Consider the following 19,370-nt stretch of genomic DNA (forward strand, 5'->3'; position numbering starts at 1 on the left):
ATGGGAGGCAGTCAGTATGGACCACTGCACCATCGCCGGGGAAGGATACCTGCTAGTAGTAATAGACGAATTCAGCAGATACCCAGAAGTCGAGCATGTAGCATCGACAAACACCGAAACCACCATTCTCACACTGGAGAAAATATTCGCAACTCACGGCATTCCCAAGAAAATCAAAAGTGACAACGGCCCGTCGTTTGCCAGTCAAGAACTAAAAGAATTTTTCAAAGAGGTCAATGTCAAACACCAACGCATCACCCCGAGATGGCCTCAGGCAAACGGTGACGCAGAGCGCTTTATGGGATCACTGAACAAGATCATCAGGATCGCCAAGAATCAAGGACACCCCTGGCTGAAAGCTGTATTCCGGTTTCTGAGGACACACCGTCAAACCCCTCACTCAGCCACAGGAGTCAGCCCAGCGGCCCTCATGTTTGGAGTTCCAATCCAGGCAGAGCTCCCGATACACCCAGACTGGGCAGCGCCTGACCCGGACATCACTGAGATGGAAGCAAGACGAGAAAGACACAATGAGCGTGAAAGCATTGCTCGACGAGCACAACACAGAGAAATAAACCCGGGAGACACGGTCCTCGTCAGGAACCGGGCAACACCGAAGAAGATGTCCTTAAATTTCGAAGCCCGCCCGTGGACCGTCACGACCACCAACCACAGCATGATCACAGCAACCCGAGGGAAAGAGACGGTGACCAGAAATATCTCCCACTTCAGGAAAGTACCTCAAGAACTATGGGAAGAACAACAATCGCCCCAGAGATGTGAAGTGGCGCGTTCACCCCAAGCGCACACGCCACAGCAGACCACAGAAGCACCGGAAGAAACTAACGATGCAGAAGAAGCCGCCACAGGAGACGCGCCACCAGAAAGGAGCACCCGTTACTGCCTGAGAGACAGACCCAGACCGTCCTCCCGCCTTCAAGGATATGTCGTGAATGAGATACACCAAGGAAGACGGCCGCAAAGACTGGGATTCCCACACATTCAGAAGTAAGACTCAAAGTAAAATAGCTGGGACTAAAATGGAGGGGGGGGGACATTTTGCCTCTAACTTGGGGAGGAATGTGATGTCACGTGTCCCGAAAGCAGGGTCACGTGACATGCCACCGCCGGAAGTGATTAATAAAGGTATCACCGGAACTGGCGTCTAAACGCCAGTCCGGGTTTACGCAACCACAGAGGTAGTCGTGTGAATTATTGCTGCGCCGCCCCCGCGCATCGCGACTCGCAACAGGCCCCCGCGCGCAGGCCGCGCCTCCCAGCTGGCCTCCCTGCAGAGGCCTGCAGGTCAACATCACAATGGTCATACAGCTCACCCAGCACACACGGACACAAGATGGACAGTCTCTGGCTGCACGTGCGAGGCCCCTTTTATGAACGTGTGTCATGAAGAGTTCATGACTGATGCCTTTAAACGGGCAACACATTTTATGTTAAAGAGGCCACATCACAGTGCACGTAACAAATCATCAAAATACCCCTCTCCAGCGGGCAGAACAACAAATGACACTCCACGAAAAAAAAAAAAACTATCCGCATAAGTGTAACTGTAAACTCGAGTACTGGAGATTCGCTTGGGAACGGGCGTGCTCAAACCCACTTCACAAAAAACACCCCCTTGCACATAAGGAATCACCGAAAGACCCCCCTCCTCCGGGCAGGCATAAGCGGCCCGCATCACTAAAATAACCAATTACCCGATAGCTTTAAGACTTACTGTAAACCGAATTCGCTTAGTAACGGGGCTTTCAGTAACAGTGCTGGTTTAAACTACGCGCTGTGCCTTAAAAAGCTGACAAGATGATGAAAAGAGCAACCTTTGGCACGTGACTTCTCCGACGCGCCCGAACGTGCAACCCACGTGATGAAGAGGAGACCGGGCGTTTCTAGGGTCCGTTTCTTGGATTGGAACTAAACTTGCCCTGTTTTCTGTCATGATTCTTGATTTCAAGGTCTCGTGGAACTCAATGAAAAGTCGCCTGTTGGACTCGAATTCTTTGTGTATGGGGGATCCGTACTGCAGATAGTCGGTAGAGTGCTTAGTGAGATTGAAGGAGTGCAGCCAATGGCCGGTTTATCACAGAACTGGTGAGCATATAATTGCGTAAAAGATTGACCCTAGAGCGGAGTAAGCACATACTTTTTGGTAGATTGTAAATTTTGAATCCCAGCTCCTCCAAATGTTTAATCCCAAAGCCAGAAATCCACAGGCTTTTGTTGTAAAGTGTATGATGATTCCTGGGGCTGCTAGCTGTTCAATTACTTGTATTCGAAATGGAAATAATGTATTCTTCTGGTTGAGTGGAGATGGGGAGGAGATGCCATGGGTGCGAATTATAATTCTGTCTCAAGATCGAAGGCTTGTATTATTCTTTCTCTACTCGGGCAGCAACAACATGTGCACAATAAAATTAGCAAACAAGTATTGGGCTTTTGTGTAAGCATGGGAAAGGCACTTGCAAATGCTTAATAGTTATACAATAGCCAAAATTGTTGCCTTTGCCAATGCATGTTTTTAACAGGATTCCAGTGATGGACATGGATAGTGCTTATACATTGAGCGGCCGAAGGCAGATCTGATGTGCAGAAGACTGCTTTGTAAAAACACGATCACTTCCAGTGCAAAGCTTGAGGGTAAGGCTTGATTGAAGCAAATTCAAAGACCTCCCAGGACAATGTGTTTTTGGCGGGAAGGAGCAGAAACTGGGTGGAAATGGCTATATGGATTAGCATCGCCGTGGGCAGTCAATGGGTGGGCACATAACCAAATGACGCAACCTGTGTGTATCTCCTCATATGCCATTCCTTCTTATTTGTACTCTAATGCAATAGTTTCGGCTTGTATGTGGCGCAAGCACCACCCAATAGCGCAAACTAAAAATAGCTGCATTTCCTGAGGGAAGAGCAAGCGATATATACAGTTCTTTTAGGACAGATTTCCTTTAGTGCGCAAACAGTGCTGCTTTAGTGGGTCTTGTTCAATGCCTAACTGATGTATGGGGAGTAATGGAGAAACAAGGTTTGGGGCAGTTGCCGTCTCCACCCTGTCTTTGGAGATATAGAAGTGCTTGCTCGGCATTCCCGACTTCAGGGGATAAGTAAACTGGTGCAGACTCCTGAAGCCTGCACATTGTCTGATGCATAATACTACTTCTCTGGTCTTGTTCACTGCATCCACTTCACAAAAACACTGGTACGAAAATTAAGGTCATACCCTATGATGCATGGGATGCATTTGAGAACTCTCCACCTATAGACTGGAATGCAAATCACCTCTCTGGCACCCATCCTCTCATTCAAATCTTGTTTGGCTGCTAACATTACAATCTTCGGCATACAGAGAATACTCTGCCAGTGATCCACCCAGACACCTGTCATAATGACAGCATATCTCGCTCCAAGCATGCGAAAAGAGACTCTGCAGAATGTATTTACCACTCCCTGGCCAAAGAATCATCCTGGAAGTGTGCCGTTAACCTGTGTAGGCTCACTGAGCGCTTCCTCCTCTAACCAAACGGGATGCAAAAGGAATGATCAGAGGACGAAGCCTCTGATAGAGAAAGGATGTTGGGGTCTTCGCTCGATCTTATGGTCCGCAAAACAGGCATCAGAGGCTTGGGACCTCTTCATAAAATGCTAACCTCCATGTGGTACTGCATGGCTCTCTCTAAGGGCATCTTGGGAAACATCAGAAACCGGGCAAGCGAACCCAGCACGTCTAGGGAAGCGAGACGAACTGAGGCAGCTCATAGACAAGGACAAGACTGTTGTAACCTCCCGCCCCGGTTCAACAAGGGAATGCCGTAAGCACTCTCAAGCACAGTCAGCTACCATCGATTAACTGGGGTGAGCCGTCCTATTCAGACAGTTGGAGGAGGAACCCAATCTGAATCTGAGAACAGCGATTCTCACCGGCGCCATGAACAAAAGAAACGGAGTGATCCAAGATAGAGGTAAGAGTGGTGGAGATGCCGAAAATGGACCACCAAAACTATTTATGGGGAAGTTTGTCCGCTCTTTCATTTGGTGTTTCGAAAGAAGGTTCCAGGGCAGTAGAGCCCATTTCCAAGACCAGCAAGAGGTGGTCCCAGACAATAACCCTCTAGTGCCGGTGGTAGCGCAAGCTGCTGTGCCCAGGACGGATGTTAACAACCTTGTCATACAATCTCTGCCAATGCATGGGTCCACGAGATGGTCCAGAGTTGCTGTCTAGAGTTCAGCAGAGTTCCCTATCCAGAGCAACGTCCCTCTCTGATTTCTTTTTCGGAGGAGGAACAAATTATCATGACATGGGAAGTTCAAGAGCTGGCATGAAAGCACACCATAGCTCTGGCTATTTGGAGTCCACTCAATTTCATAGGCAACCCCTTCCTGGTAAAGATAAAGCAAAAAGTAAGGGCAGTTATCAATCAATATCAGAGCGCTCAATGCTTTTGTGGTTTAGCTTTAAAATTGAAGGAATTCACCTTCTGTGACATATGCTCCCAACGGTAGGCTGGCTGGAGCAGCTGGACTTGCAAGATACCTATCTCTGAGTGCCCATTCACAGAGATCGGAGATGACTCCTCAGGTTTTAATGGTTGGGCCAGCTATGGGACTTTTCTTCCCTCCCTTTCTGTCTTTCGTCCACTCCATTACTGAGCAGACTTCTTGAACCAGGTGTCAGGATGATAGTTTTCCTAGACATGTTCTTTATGTTTCAGGAGTTCTCCTGCTATTTCAGATAATGAAAGTGGCGGACTTGCTGCAGGAGCTAGAATTCCCAGTGAATTGGGGAAAATCGGAGTCGATTCCTTCATGGAGACTAGAGTTCGTACGGTTCCTGGTGGACTTGTTAAAAAGCACTCTGTCTTCCGCTGGCCAAGGTTTTACCGATCAAGAGAAAGAGACCTTTGATCATTTCCATGGAGTATATGTCCCGTAGGGAGTTGGCCCGGATCGTGGGAAAGTTGGCATCCTTGATCAAGGCAATATTTGCAGGCGAGTTTAATTCCTGAACTTTTCAATGCCTGTAGATCCAACACCTGTGTCAAGGCCTCTCATACAACCGGCAAGTCCCTCTGTTGTAGGAAGCAAGGACGGAGCTCTCCTGGTTGCTTCATCCCATGGAAGCATGCAATGGGAGGGCGATCTTCAATGTCTCCCCTGATCTAACAATGGAATCCAACACCAGTCGGAGAGCCTGGGGAGCAGGGTGCAGGCACCTATCGACTGTGGGTGGTGGTCCGTGTCAGGGGGGATGGGCCCCAGGGTCAAAACAGCCCCATTGGGTATGCTTATGGTCCGTGCCACGTTTGCCCTCAGAAATAACCCATGGGCTGTAGAAGGCTGGGCTACACTTGTACAATGCTGGCGCTTGCACCAAGCAGCAGAGGCATGGGAAGACACATCAAGATGGCCCCCATGTTAAGGCCTTGCCAGTCATCCAACATGGCCACCACATTTCCCTTTTTTGTACTGCTCCAAGAGTTCCAGCTTATCAGAGCATGGACCCAGGGATATTTAAACCACGCCCTGGGCTCACACCCTTTGCTTGATGTTGTTCCTGTCAGGAAGGCAGCAGGACGCTTACCGTGTTTCCCCTGGTCTGGAGCAGTCAACCCGCACCTGCAAAGACAAAGGAGCATTAATTTGCTCAACTGACAAAGACAAGGCCTTAACCTGTTGAATCTGAAACGAGCACAAGAAACCACCTACTTATCGCATTGGCTCCTTCACCCAGGTAGCACTGTTGAGCACTGCATCACGCCGCAAAAGCCTCTGTTCCCTGTTGTAAGAAGAGAATTGCAAGAACAGTCAGTCCTACAGCGTACTATCACAGCGCTGCTGAAAAGGAAGCTACATAGAATAAGTGTTTAGAGGCAAGGAAGGCGATAAAAGAAGGACACTAAGTGCAACAAGAGAAGAAATGGGAACAAGAAGAACAGAGAGGAAGAGGACATTAGCCACGACAGACTTTTCACAAAAAGACACAAAGGAAAGCAAAAGGGCTAGGCCTCAAGTGCCATATCTCACACTACAGCAGGCCTTGTGCGCTGCAACCAGTGAAGCAACTGAGAGCCAGTGTTACTTGAGTCGGTGCAGTCCCGCCAATAGAGAGCCCAAGGTGGGTCCAGCCTCCCTCTTGCCACTAGCCCCACAAGACTTGGGAACTTGTGGGAGGGGGTGTATATGAGAAAAACCCTGCTGTAAACAGCTGTATTCTGGTTGTAGGTGGGTGATCCAGCTTTCCCAAGAAAACACTGCACTATTACGGGCAAGACTCGCCCTATAATCCCGAACCCCTTCTATCCTAAACACGGCAGTACCTCATTGGTCACTGCTGCAAGTGCTTGTGGTGGTGAGAGGTGCAGGACACTCAGCAGGGATTCCAGACACTCCTGCAAGGCATCAGGTAAGCATTGCAGAACTTGAAGCCCACAGCAACATCCTTGTCTGAGCACCATGGAATCCTCTGGGATAGACCATTTAGCCACCGTTTTGGAGGAACCTTTGGCTAAACTACATGCTGCCCGCACTGAGACAGACACCCTGCGGCATGAGTTAATCCTGAACAGAGATTGCACCGACAAATTGGCTAGGCTCTTTACACAGTCACAGGCAGGGCAGTCCCCGCTGCCAGGGCCAGCTGCCCAAGCAGCTCCTCAGCCGGCAGTCACCCAAGTCATTGCCGAGTGTCCGTTCCTCTGGCCCCTCCAGAGCGCTTTACTGGAGATCCTCACACATTTGCAATATTCCTGAATCAATACAAACTCAATTTCCTATGTAGGTCAGGGGCCTTGCCAGATGACCAAACTAAAGTGGCTTTTATATTATCGTACTTAGTGGGACATGCAGCCAGTTGGTCTATCCCTTTAGTCGAAAGGGATGATTCAGTGTTGTGCAACTTCCCGGGTTTACAACAGGAATTAGAAAAGCTTTTCACCCGAAAGACTCGGGGACAAGCCCTTGATAACGAGTTGCTATCTCTACGACAAGGATCACAAGACCCACTAGCCTACATAGCTACCGTTTACAGGCTAGTGGCTGAAACAAACTGGCCGGAGGATAAAAGGCCCACGCTCTTACACAGGGGACTACGTGGGGAGCTCAAGAATGTGTGGGCCCAAGTGGTAAATCCACCTGACCATTGCCAAGACTATATAGACCTGGTCATCCAGCTAGACCACCGTTTAGTTTACAGGAGCGTAAGGCTGATCACTCCTGCTCGTAAAGTCACCCACTGTACGTCCGCCCCAGGGACAGTCGAACACGCAACACAGAGAACGCACCAGAACCTATGCAATCGGGCAGTATTCGGTGACCACTAACAAAGGAAGAACGGGATAGACGAAGACCGCAACAGCTATGTTTATACTGTGGCAAGCCAAACACTTCTTGTGAGAATGCACTGCCAGAATGCCTCAGAAGACCGTAGGCGCGATAGACGCTGCACCCTCAAATACAGGACTTCCAGACAACCCCTTTGCCTGGCAAGTGTAGAGGCCCACTTGTCGAGCAAAGAAAGGGTGTCTCTGGTCTCGCGTTTGATTATACCCATGGTGCTCATCTATCCTCGACAATCCCAGAAGTTGCATGCTGTAGAAGCGTATTTGGAGTGCGGGGCTGTGTGCAATTATATGGACTTCACAATAGCCAGTCAAATGGGTGTCCAAAGCCACAGTGGATGATGTGGTGGCCGTGGACGGCACACAGTTGACCTCTGAGCTGGTGACCTAATGCACAGAAGAAGTTGTGCTACTCTGCCTTGATGGACATCGAGTACGCATAGCGTTTGACCTCATCAGCACAGCGCAGTTCCAAATAATTCTAGGGATGCCGTGGTTAGAATCCCACAATCCAAACATTGATTGGAGAGCAAGAACCCTGACCTTCTCAGGTGAATGTGCACATTCCTGTTACTTCCAGCCGGCTTCCGAAACTAGAGAAGGAGACACAAGGCCAAAAAACAAAAGACTAAACGAGGGATGCCAGGCAGAAAAAGCTGGAAGGATGGCTGACAAACAGTAAGCAATCTCGGTAACCAGGAATGTTAAGATGTGTCCTGCTCCGTACTGCAGGAGTTAAAATATGAGTAAATGCTGATCAGTTGCCAGGGAGACCGGCCTTGCTGTTCCAAACCCAGTCTGGGGGGTCGAGCCAGCACACTGAAGGGAAGTAAAAAATATGGTCAATCGCAGTGTGCACCTTCAAACATGTTGGTGCTGTGTTCCCCAGTATGGTTTTACCCTAATCTTAGACCCCCACATCTGCACGATATGTTGTTGTTCTGCCATTATGGATAAAGGTGCCAGCCGTGCCACAAATGACACCTCATGTTCAGCACTTTGGTGAAAGCATTATATATATTCTAAATAAACTATCTAGGAAAGACAAACATTAGGTGAAGTTAATGGACCTGGCTTGTATATTGGCAAAACGTAGGATAGCTATGACATGGAAAAGGATGGCTGGTCTGACGTTTGCACTTTGATGAGAGGATATGAAAAGGTGGTGCACAGCTGAAACTGTTAAATGATATAGAGCACTCCAGAGAGGTTTCAGAGAAATTACAAATAACATGGATGCCTGGAACCTCCTCGTGCATTGTTTTGCCCCTCGGATGATGGAGCCCTTGAACGAAATAGGACAGTCAATGGTCATGGCAGTAATTGGTATTTGTATCCGTGCAGAAGGGGAATGGATGGATATTTGGGAAAGGGCTGTCCTGTGAAAAGTGGACGATGGGCGACAAATTTGGGAGTGACTCTTAAAATGGTGGGCAGGAATGTGTATAGATTGTCAACGCATCGTTTCTATCCATCTGTTAGATTTGCTACTTGGTCATTCGCCGATGATGGGTAAAAGCATGAGTTGTTGTGCCTTACCACATTGCCTGGCCAGACATACAGTGCAGCAGTATAGCATTATCTAAATCGTAATCAACAAGTAGCGGGTGCAATGGCTAAGTGTAAACACTTTGCTCATACCATACAGGTAGTTCAGGAGAAACAGCAGTGCACTGTGCACTTTATTGTATCATGTCATAACATTGTTTTTAGACATATATTATAATTTCTGGCATCACATGTAGGAACAACCAGTCATGAGAATGACATTTAGGGTATCCTATGTTTTTGCATACCGGTACTACTGAGTGTCTGTGCAGGCATACCCCTATACCGCCAGCACTGTTGTGTGTATAAATAAAATGTTTGCTTATGTTCGTTTTGTACTTTTGGTCATCCTAAACTACTGTACTTATTTTTTCTGATTCTTAGAATGATTTGAAATCAGTTTTAATATGGCCGACATGAGTTTGATACGATCAGATTGTCTGCCTGTAATCTGCCATGGCAAGCGGAAAAAGGACCAAAACAAGGAAATCATAGTCATTGTTATATTTTTAAGAGTGTCCCTTGCACTTTAGTGTTTTACGTGAGCAAGCAGCCGGGGGCGAGGGGGGTTGTGAAACGTTTTGTATCGCGTTATTGCTTTCCACTTGTGACATGGATTAAATTGTTTTTGGGAATAATTTACCTTCCTCTGTGCTTTTTATTTCCATACGGCAATTGTGCTGAGGATTTTGTGTGACGCCTGAGCAGTGTGATCCCAAGCGTGCATCTGTGGGCTTCATATATATAGATTCCTGCTGTTTGAGTTTAGTTATTTTGGTTCTTGTTATGTAACTTTTATTTGTCTGAATGATGTTAATGTTATTGTTAAAGGTATTTATACCGCGCACCGTCACCAACGGAGTTGGTCCTCGGGCCGATCTGCAAACAGGAAGACAGGGTGGGTTAGTCGGTTGACGAGGGAGTAGAAAAATGAGAGAAGTGGTGTGCTGTTGGCAGGTTCAGTTCGTTTTTCACTGTGCGCTGAGCTTTCGTATGAGTATCTGATCGGTGTGAGACCTTGTGTGCTGTTGGTGCGGGTTTATGTGTTGTTGCAGTGTGCTGAAGTGCGTGCGGTTCTGACTGGGAAGATGGCTGTGTGGATTTTTGTGTGAATTAGGTATGCAGAGATTTGAACATAAGGTTAGTAGGTTATATATCTTAATCCATATAAGTCTTGTTCTATGTATCCGTTGTCCTATAGGTAGGCATATTTCCACTTTCCTTTCCTGTCTAATTGTTGTCGGTGATGGCGTGGCGCGTGTTCAGCTGTATTGTATTTGAACTTAATGGGACGGGGCGTGTCTTGTTCCCCGTACTGGTGCTGTAAATGAGAAGTTCTTGCCCTTCCATCCTGATCTATCTATGGTATCATACTATCAGAATTCGCTCTCAGTTGGTAAGATGATATGCCGTAGATAGTTCTTCCTTAACTTTTGTTTATAGGGGGAATCGGGAGGGTTGGTTTCTTTGCTCAGCATTGTTTCAGATGTGTATATGCCCCCGTAGGTCTTCTTCTAATTATGGTGTGAAGAGCCATGATTTGAGGAGTTTCCTGAATAGTAGGTAATTTCTTGTGTTACGTATGTTCTTAGGGAGCTTGTTCCTAGTTTTTGGGGCGAGGTGAGAGAATGACGATCCTCCGAATTTTCTTTTGTTGTAGGGTTTTGGATCCAGATGGATGTCGCTGCTCGATCTCTGTGTCCTTGCTGGGTAATGTAGGCTTAATTTGTCTCTTAGGAAGTCTGCTCTTGGTGGTGGATTGCCCTGTGCGGAATGCACAATGATTTGAACTTGATTTGTTGTTTTATTGGTAGCCAATGTAGTGTTTTCAGCACTTAATGTGATGTGTTCTCTTGAGGGCAATTTGAGGAGCAGTCTGACTGCCGCAGTTTGTATGCGTTGTAATTTTTTTAGAAGCTGTTCAGGCATGCCCAGATATAGGCTATTGGCGTAGTCTACTCTGTACATGCCGAGAGCGATGACAGTGGGTGTTTTGTTGGCGAATGACAGGAATTGTAGGATCCTTTTTACCGCTTGCAGCAGAAAGAAGCATTTCTTGATTAAAGCGTTGACTTGTGGCTCTAGAGTAAGTTTGTTGTCCATTAGGACTCCCGGGTTTTTTACAATTGATGATTGGGCTGGGGATGTACCGAGTTCCCTTGGTCAAGGGATGTAGTAGTTGTCTCTTCTGTTTTTTGTGACTATCATTATTTCTGTTTTGCCTGGGTTGAGTTTGAGGTAGGTAGTTCATCCAGTTAACGGAGGCAGTTCTGTTGTGTTTTCTTCTTGAATGTCTTGAATTTCGTATACTATTTGTGTATCGTCGGTGTAGTTGTAGCAGGTGAGGCTGTATTTTTTATCTTGATTAGATGAGACAGGTAGATGTTGAATAATAACGGGGAGAAGGATGATCCTTTTGGTACTCCACATGAGGATTGTCTCGGTTTGGATTTGAAAGGTTTTATCTATATGGTCTCTGTTCTGTTTGTTAGGAAGGATTTGATCCATAGTAGGGCTCAGTCAGTGATTCCAAATTCTTCCAATCTCGTGATGAGGATGTCATGGTTAACTGTGTCGAATGCCACAGAGAGGTCTAGAAGTATCAAGGCGGCACGGTACTGTTGTCTGAATCTGCGTTTGCCTTTAGGTCATCCCATATTGAGAGGAGTGCTAATTCCGTTCCGCTCATTGGTCTGAAACCTACTTGTGCTTGGTCTAGTACGTGGTGCTCTTCTATGAATTCTTGGGTTGTTCTGTACATGAATGTTTCGAGCAGTTTAGCTGGCTATGGGATTTTGGAGATGGGTCTGTAATTGGAGAGGACATCCTAGGCAGCATACCAGTCACACCTCGTATGTACATGACTCCCACTTAACATCTTCTGATGTTTTTGATTTGAACAAAGATTTAAAGCGATGTAGCCTTAAAAGGTTTAAAACTCCTATGGACTCAACTCCCATAAAGCCTCAAGTGCTGAGACGAGGATGAGGAGGAAGGAGTCACTGTGGAATGAAGGAAACATCAAGTTAAATATGTAGACCAGTTATACTATCAATCAGCTTCCCGGGACATTTAAACCTGAACACCTCCAATTCAGGAACAGAGAAGAGACCTATAGAGTGGACAAAGCAGGAAGCTGAACCAACATCCGAACCAGACGACCTGTGCTGGGAGGGCCAGGTGCTTACTGGCAACCGCTTGGGAGCTCACTTTACTGGAAAGATGGTAAACTGGTGAAAGTGCAGTGCATACCTGGGAGGGACCGCTGGAAGGCAGCTAACCGCCGCAAGGATGTGGGAGACGTGTTCCTTTGGGGCTACCTCAGTTCCATTGACAAGTGAATGCGAAGCCGACACAGAAACCGAATGAGGGTCTACAAAGCAGGGGAAGCCTTCCTAGAGAAAAAACATAACAGCAGCTACATGGTACGATCCAGAAACGCCATCAAACACTGTCAGCCCATAGGGACCCTGGGGAGTTCCGACAGACTTACGAACAATTGAATAATTATTTCAAATACTGACCAAATTAATTGAAAAGGCAATGTCACCTTATATGAAATTTCAATTTGGGGAAAATTGAAACTAGCATTACCACAAGCAAAGAAATACTAAGGAATAGGTTGACAAACAAAACTTGGAACAAGTCTCCATTTATGAGATGTCGATACGGGGGAAGTTGGAACAAGTAGTACCTCAAATCAATGAGGTATAAACCGTGAAGGAGTACAACTGTGATACACTTGGAAAGAAAATGAACTCTGTAGGTAATCCTGGTGAAAGAAGCACATCGGGCAGTGAACCCTTTTTGAAGAAAGATAACTAGCAGGAGAGTATACCGAGGTATGATATGGCATTGATAACTAGCCTGTACCCAAGTGTTTCTAGGCACGACAAGACAAGGAGGGGAAACATAGGGAGGACAAAACAACGATCTTACTAGGTTCTGTGTCATTCAGATAGCGCAAGAGCATGGAAGAGGAAAGGGAGAAGTGCCGTGGGGGTGGGGGGGGGTGTTGAGGGAGAAGTGCAGGTAAATCAAGAAGTGAAGCCATTGGGTGGCTCATAAGTGCAGAGAGAAGGGATTGTAGGGTTGTAGATGCAGACCACAAGTGCTAGGGGAGCCGGGAGGCAGTGTGAGGTGCATCTGGACATGCAGGAGCCTGGGCACGAGAGAAAGCAGAAGCGAATAGGAAGTTCTTGAGTTGTTTCAGGAACCAGAGATGGTTCTGCTCAAGTTTGAGAGAGGCAGGGAGGCTGTTACAGAGGGAGGCCCCAGCCAAGGATAGCGATCTGCCCCCAACTCTCTGCTTGCAACTGACCCTCCGAGAGCTGGAAGTGGATGAGCGGAGAACTTGAGAAGGGAAATGTTTAGGGAGAGCAAGTTGCAGGTATTGTGGTCCCAGGCCCCAGAATGCCTCATGGACGATGCAGCGAGTCTTGAATTTGATCCCTTGCGCCACTGGGAGCCAATGAAGAGATTTCAGAGCTGGAGAGCTGCAATCCCTGGGCTTGAGGCCAAGTACAAGTCTTGCAGTCCTGCTCTGGATAAGTTGAAGAGGTCAGAGACTAGAGCCAGGAAGATTCAAGAAAAGGCTGTTGTAGTAGTCCAGCCTAGAGAGGATCAGAGCTCTGGAGACAGTGAGCTTCTGGGGGAAAGTGATGAAAGGAAGAATACCTCTGAGTAGGTGCAGTTGATAGTTTGACTGCTTGGAGACGTCAGAGGTGTGAGGAGAGGGTGGAGTCGAAAATGACCCCAAGGTTCTTAGCCTCACAGGTAGCAGCAGGAAGATAGCCCAGAGTGGGCAGCCAAAGAGAGAGGAAAGGAGGGAGCTGGTGTACCGATGAGGAGGATCTCGGTTTTACTGGCATTAAGGCACAGATCATTGGCAGCACACCATTCATGAATTGTGGTCAGGCAGTCTGGAATGAGAGGAGAAGAGGCGGCTGAGGGTAGTCTGAAGGAAAGCTGGGTGACATCTGCATAATACTGAAAGTTGCAGCAGAAGGAAGTGATGCAGTGAGGTAGTCTGAAGGAAAGCTGGGTGACATCTGCATAATACTGAAAGTTGGAGCAGAAGGAAGTGATGCAGTGAGCAAGAGGTGCCAGGCATTCCTTGAACAGCCGGTTTGCATAATACTGAAAGTTGGAGCAGAAGGAAGTGATGCAGTGAGCAAGAGGTGCCAGGCATTGCTTGAACAGCCGGTTTATGGCCTTTTCATTGAAAACTTTGCCAGGAAAAGAAAATGCATCGAAATTTTTACCATCAAATGCATTTTCTTTTTTGGGGGTGGGGGTCACCACCACAACCCCCCGGTTTTTACCATTACAAACCCACCTCCAAACAAAATTAACCCTTAAACCCACACAAACGTACATCCGGTGGTAAAATTCTTGTTGCAAAACTTTTGATGGAATTCATTTCGGACTGCAGCAGGATTGGCCAGCTCCTTACAAGTTATGAAGAGTTTGGCCGAGTTGTTAGATGCAACTCAGCCACAGAGACGCGTGCTTGGATGTGGGCTCTCTTCTTCACGGCGACAGAGAGTCTGTATTGCCGTTAGAGGGACAGGCCAGTTTGCCAGAGGGTGCGCCTGATCCCCTCCACTTCCTCGCAGCCACCCTGCACTTGCATTTGAGGGTGATGATGTCAGAGTCCAGAAGGCGATTCAGGGGGGGGGTTTCTGGCAGGGGGCATATATGGTAATTATAAAACATGTGAAAGGAATAGACATAGTGAACAATACCTGGCAGGATAGTACACCAGGGGTTCTAAAGAATTGGCAGGGGAGTATACTAGGAAACCGTCCTCGGACAGTTGTGTAAAATAGACATGTTTCCATCCTTGAAAGTAGAATAGACTTTTTGCTATCCTCCAACAGTGTTGTATGAAAAGACATTTCTAATACTTTGGAGGAATCATTGTTTGGAAAAGACACTGTTTCCTATCCTTAAAGTGTTTTAGACATTTCAGCTACTCTTAAAGACTCCGGCTTTGAAAAGAACACTTTTGTTATCCTACCTGAAATAATCCACGGCAAGAGAACACCCTCCTGGATTCGAGGATTATTTGCTGAATTTTCATGCTTGATTTCTGTACACTTTTTGCAAAACCAGAATCGGAAACCTTTACTTTGCGCCTTTAATTGTTTATTTAAATGTGAGGGGCAAATATGGTTTGGAATCGAGGACTGTTTGCATAATTGTGACGGCAAGACACAGACTGAATCCATAGCTTTAGTTTCCTATGTAGGGGATCTCTCTTTAGGATAGGGACAGAAAGGCCTTTATCCAACCCCTTAAATTGACTAAAGATGACTGATGTTGAAAACATTACAACTTTGAGTCTGCCTCTAATTTCTGATCCCTCACACTAACTTATTCATGTCTTGTTTTGAGAGCATGCATATCCAGAATACAGTCACTAAAATAACTCGTAAAACATGTCATCACGGAGGGTTCGAAATTGCCAGGAGCTTGGAGATGTGTAGCTCTTGTTTATACCCAAGTGGAGCCTGGTTAGCTTGAAAACCAACAGCTACCAGGAGCTACTTTTGACTCCCCAGGCAAGTAGTGCCATACAAACATAGCTATGTGATATTAATTGTGTAGATTTTGAAATATGTTCAAATGTGAATAAAGAACACAACCAAGGGACAATTAAAGGATATTGTATAATATTTAATGGACACAAAGTTAGATTTGACACCTTGCACACATGTTGGATTTTGTGTGCTCTGTGCGCTGGCTCCTGGTTCCATAGAGGTAGCTCCTGCCCAATGAGTGGTGCCAGATACCCAGTAGCTGATTTTTGCTACTGGTCAACAAATCCTGAGATGCATATGAGATATCTTTATGACCTAGGATGGTTCAGTTCAAGATCTGATGGAATTTGTTTTACATATGAATAGAAATTAATTTGGTATTATCAGAAATGGCCTTAATACACCAACTCTCAAAGGGGGTGAGGGTCCAACTAAGGGTCATTTCTCTGTCTCTTGTCTTCACCGGGTCGCCCTCCACCCTAGCCCAGACTTCCCTAAACCCAAGTTGGTTATTCGAGATCAGTAACTCCTTCTTTCAAAATTCTGGCTGTCTAGGAGTGATGGCCTAAAGGCCTTATCTGTCTTACTCTCTGAGACATTTTCTAGGTGGATTTTAACGAGGGGTTCCACAAGAAGAATGATATCAAGTAGTGCCTTCCAACCACCAAGGTCCCACTCAATCCTTACCTCTCACACACTCCTATTCTTCGCTCTTGTGTTATTTCCTTATTTTCCCTTCCTTCTAGTCTCCTCGATTCCCCAAACTCACCTCTTTCTCTGAGTTAATTTCTCTTTTCCCCCCTTCCTGTACCTCCAATATTCACTACTCCCTCTCTCCCTCTCCCTTTACTACTCTAAATCTCCAATCCTTTGTCTATTCTCCCCTCTACTCCCACTACACTCTTCTCCGCTCTACCCCCACTTCGGTCTTCTATACTCTCATCCCACACATCACTGCACACTCTCCCTCCAATTCACCTTCGTCGCACTCTCACTAACTCCCCCTACCCTTACACTTAACCTCAGTCACTTTCTCCAGTATCCTGACACACATTTCCACCCAAATGCCATTTTTGCTCACCAATCAATACATCACCTTGCACAGGCCCCATTTAATTCTCTTCCACGCTCAAACGTGGAAGTCTGGGCTTGGTCTCTCGGTCCACCTTCTCCTTCCTTGATCTCAACCGAACAACCCACTCTGGCCTCCTTCCTCCAGTCCCCTTTTATCCTCTCCTCTGGCTTCCATTTTCCCTGAGCCTCAGCTGGTTCTCTTGGTCAGTCTCTGCCTTTTTCTCTCCCAAGAGCAGGGACATAAAGATAAAGTCAGAAAGAAAAACACATACATCTGAGAAAATACATACAAATGATAAGAGGCTTAATAAAAAGCACTGTGATCTGCCACTGTTAAATAAGAGTTATCTGATTACTTGGATGACACCCAAATATGATGTTAACCAGGGCATGAAATAGCAAGCAAATGGTGAGCCCTAGCCATCTACAAACACTGAAACAGGAGTCCCAAAAGTACCAAAATTGGAAACTGGAGGATTTCTATTATGCTACCAAGGAAACTAATCTGGTGAAGATGCCAGCATCATTAAAATTTAGGATTTCAGATTTTATGAATTGTAAACATCTTTTTGCGTTTGTCATCAAATGTAACCATGGAAACGGATATGTTGGAAATATAATAAAAATCATGAAGGCTAGACTGCTGGAACATTTCAGAGCAATCAAGCATAAGCACTTGAGATATTCACTAGAAGCACATCAGACTGATAATTACAATGAAGACCAGCATAAAGGAATGAGATATTGTTAGTTATGATTCTGTAAAGTCCAACTGGTGTGGGACGTCACAAGACTTCTCTCTTGCTATTAGGGACCCAACTCTTTAATATAGACCTGTACTACACAAGTTAGTAGAGTGGCTGAGCAGCCAGGCTTATTTTAGGGGGGGGGGGGGGGTAATGTGAGTTGTAGAGTAGCACAATGAAATCAGTAAGCACAAGGCTCCAAGTAAACTCTTACACACTTACAGTTATATTAAATTATGTATTTACACAAGGTGTAAATCAAGCAAACTTTAAAACGAAGCAACTAGTAGTAACATTCAATGGATGAAAGAATTAATTAATACAAGAACCAATAATGCAGGTAAGTAGTTTCTTTCTATGCTAAACATTTTCCAGCACACTGAATGACATCCATAAAGGTCAGTATTGGCACTTATTCCTTTTCACCATTACAAAATTGAGATGGGGAGGGAAAAGGGTTAGAGTCAAAGTAGAACACACTGTATCAACTGGTTCAATAGGTAGTTTCTCCCAGAGGGATGGAGGCAGTCTTTTATCCCGGCAATAATAGTGTCAACAATTAAAACCTGCAAGGGAACAAGCACTGCTAAAGCCAGTAGGGTTTCAGAAGAGGAGCTTTTAGGAAACCAGGACAGCCACACTCAATGGGACCGTTCAGTTCTGATGCAACTTTTCTTAGAAAATGTTAATCAAATCGTTAGTGGGTCTTTGAAAAATCACAGGAGCTCAAGAGGAGCCTCCCTGTTGGAGCACAAGCTGGAAGGCCTGAACAGGTGGGTTGATGTCAACTCTAGATGGGAGAAAATAATACTTCCCAACCCAGGAAGCACTACAATTGGCAAAAGGTAGTGATACGCCAAGCCCCAAAGTACCTTAGATTTGAAGAATAGGTTCCAGCTGGATTCCTTCCTGATGCAGTGATTCAGACCCTGTTCCTGGTGACGAAAGGGAGGATGTCTGGCAGGTTTCTGCGGCAGCACTCTGGAGAGGGACTCCGCAGCAAAGATTCCATGCGTTTCAGCAGCTTTTTGTGGTTTTGGCAAATTTTTCTCAGCGCCAAGAAAGAACGAATACCTCTGGTTGGATTTTCTTTGGTCCTGGACTCTGGTGAGGGGACTCTAGACGAGGATTCCCTGAAGGTCCACAGGAATGCCAACAAGGTTTTGTCCGGATTCGTTCTCTGGAAGACCATGCACTCGATGATGGTCAGGGGTGCCCAGGCATTGGGATTCTGCAGCCTAGGAAAGTTGATGTAGGTCTGGAAATGAGCCAAAATGAAGCAGGTCCTGGGGCTAGTTGGCCCCACCAGCCCAAGGGAGCAAGTCATCCTGCAAGGATCTTCCTTATTGAAACAAAAACTGGGACAGCACAGCTGCAAGGCTTCACTGGCACTTCTGCGGTCCAGGAAGGTGCTGCTGGCCTCTATGCTCGTCCTCTTCATCGGATGTCTTGTTAAGTGGTTGGCTATGCCTGTAGTCCTAAAAGCCTCACCTTTTATGTGAAATCCCACACAGCTGTCAATCACTCAGGGGGAGGTCGTCCTCTAGGAACTGGTTTCAGCCAGGCATGCCTACACACAAAGACTGGTGAAGTTTCAGGCTCCTCACTCACTTCCTGCCTTCCCAGACACACTGGAGCCTGGGTGGGCTTGAGGGCTGAAGCCTGTCAAAGGCAAAACAAGGACTCAAACATAGTTTAAACAACAGAGTAAAAGTCCAGAAGGAACTAACAAACTAGAAATAGCAAAAAAAGAAGACTGGGGCCATTTTGAAAAAAATGGTCACCCATGGGTGCTGTACTGCAGCTAAGAAATCAGCCTGCAAGTATCCTGCACAAAAGGTAGTAAAAAGTAACCACTGCCACCAGCCATTCAGTTAGTTAGTGTAACAAAACATTACATGAGAAGAGTGATAAGGAGTTGCTGTGTAACCCACCATCACTCAAAATAGGGTGGTGTGTGCTAGACCCACAGAAAGGAAAAGGTAAGTATCTCACTATTCTTGGGAAGTGTAGTTCACACAGAAAATGTATTTAAACATTATGAAAAGTCCAAGAGACTTCTCAGTGGCATTGCACAGAGGGTGCTGTGTCACCATGTAAAAAGCTGATGC

General features: G+C 46.3%; 2 protein-coding genes across 2 annotated transcripts in view; one reads left to right on the forward strand and one right to left on the reverse strand.

Annotated features, from left to right (window-relative positions):
- The window catches only part of NUDT1 (nudix hydrolase 1), a 159,991-nt gene extending 158,114 nt beyond the window's left edge, over positions 1–1,877 (reverse strand). The window contains exon 1 of the mRNA XM_069647621.1: positions 1,736–1,877. The gene's annotated coding sequence lies outside the window, so the exon portion shown is untranslated. The remainder of the gene's footprint in view (positions 1–1,735) is intronic.
- A 33-nt stretch (positions 1,878–1,910) lies between these two features.
- MRM2 (mitochondrial rRNA methyltransferase 2) overlaps positions 1,911–19,370 on the forward strand; it is a 141,447-nt gene continuing 123,987 nt past the window's right edge. The window contains exon 1 of the mRNA XM_069647620.1: positions 1,911–2,106. Coding sequence (XP_069503721.1) covers positions 2,084–2,106 — 23 coding nt within the window. The 5' untranslated portion in view covers positions 1,911–2,083. The remainder of the gene's footprint in view (positions 2,107–19,370) is intronic.

The sequence above is a fragment of the Ambystoma mexicanum genome, chromosome 2q (genome assembly GCF_040938575.1).
Source record: "Ambystoma mexicanum isolate Mex_15411 chromosome 2q, UKY_AmexF1_1, whole genome shotgun sequence".
NCBI lineage: Eukaryota > Metazoa > Chordata > Amphibia > Caudata > Ambystomatidae > Ambystoma > Ambystoma mexicanum.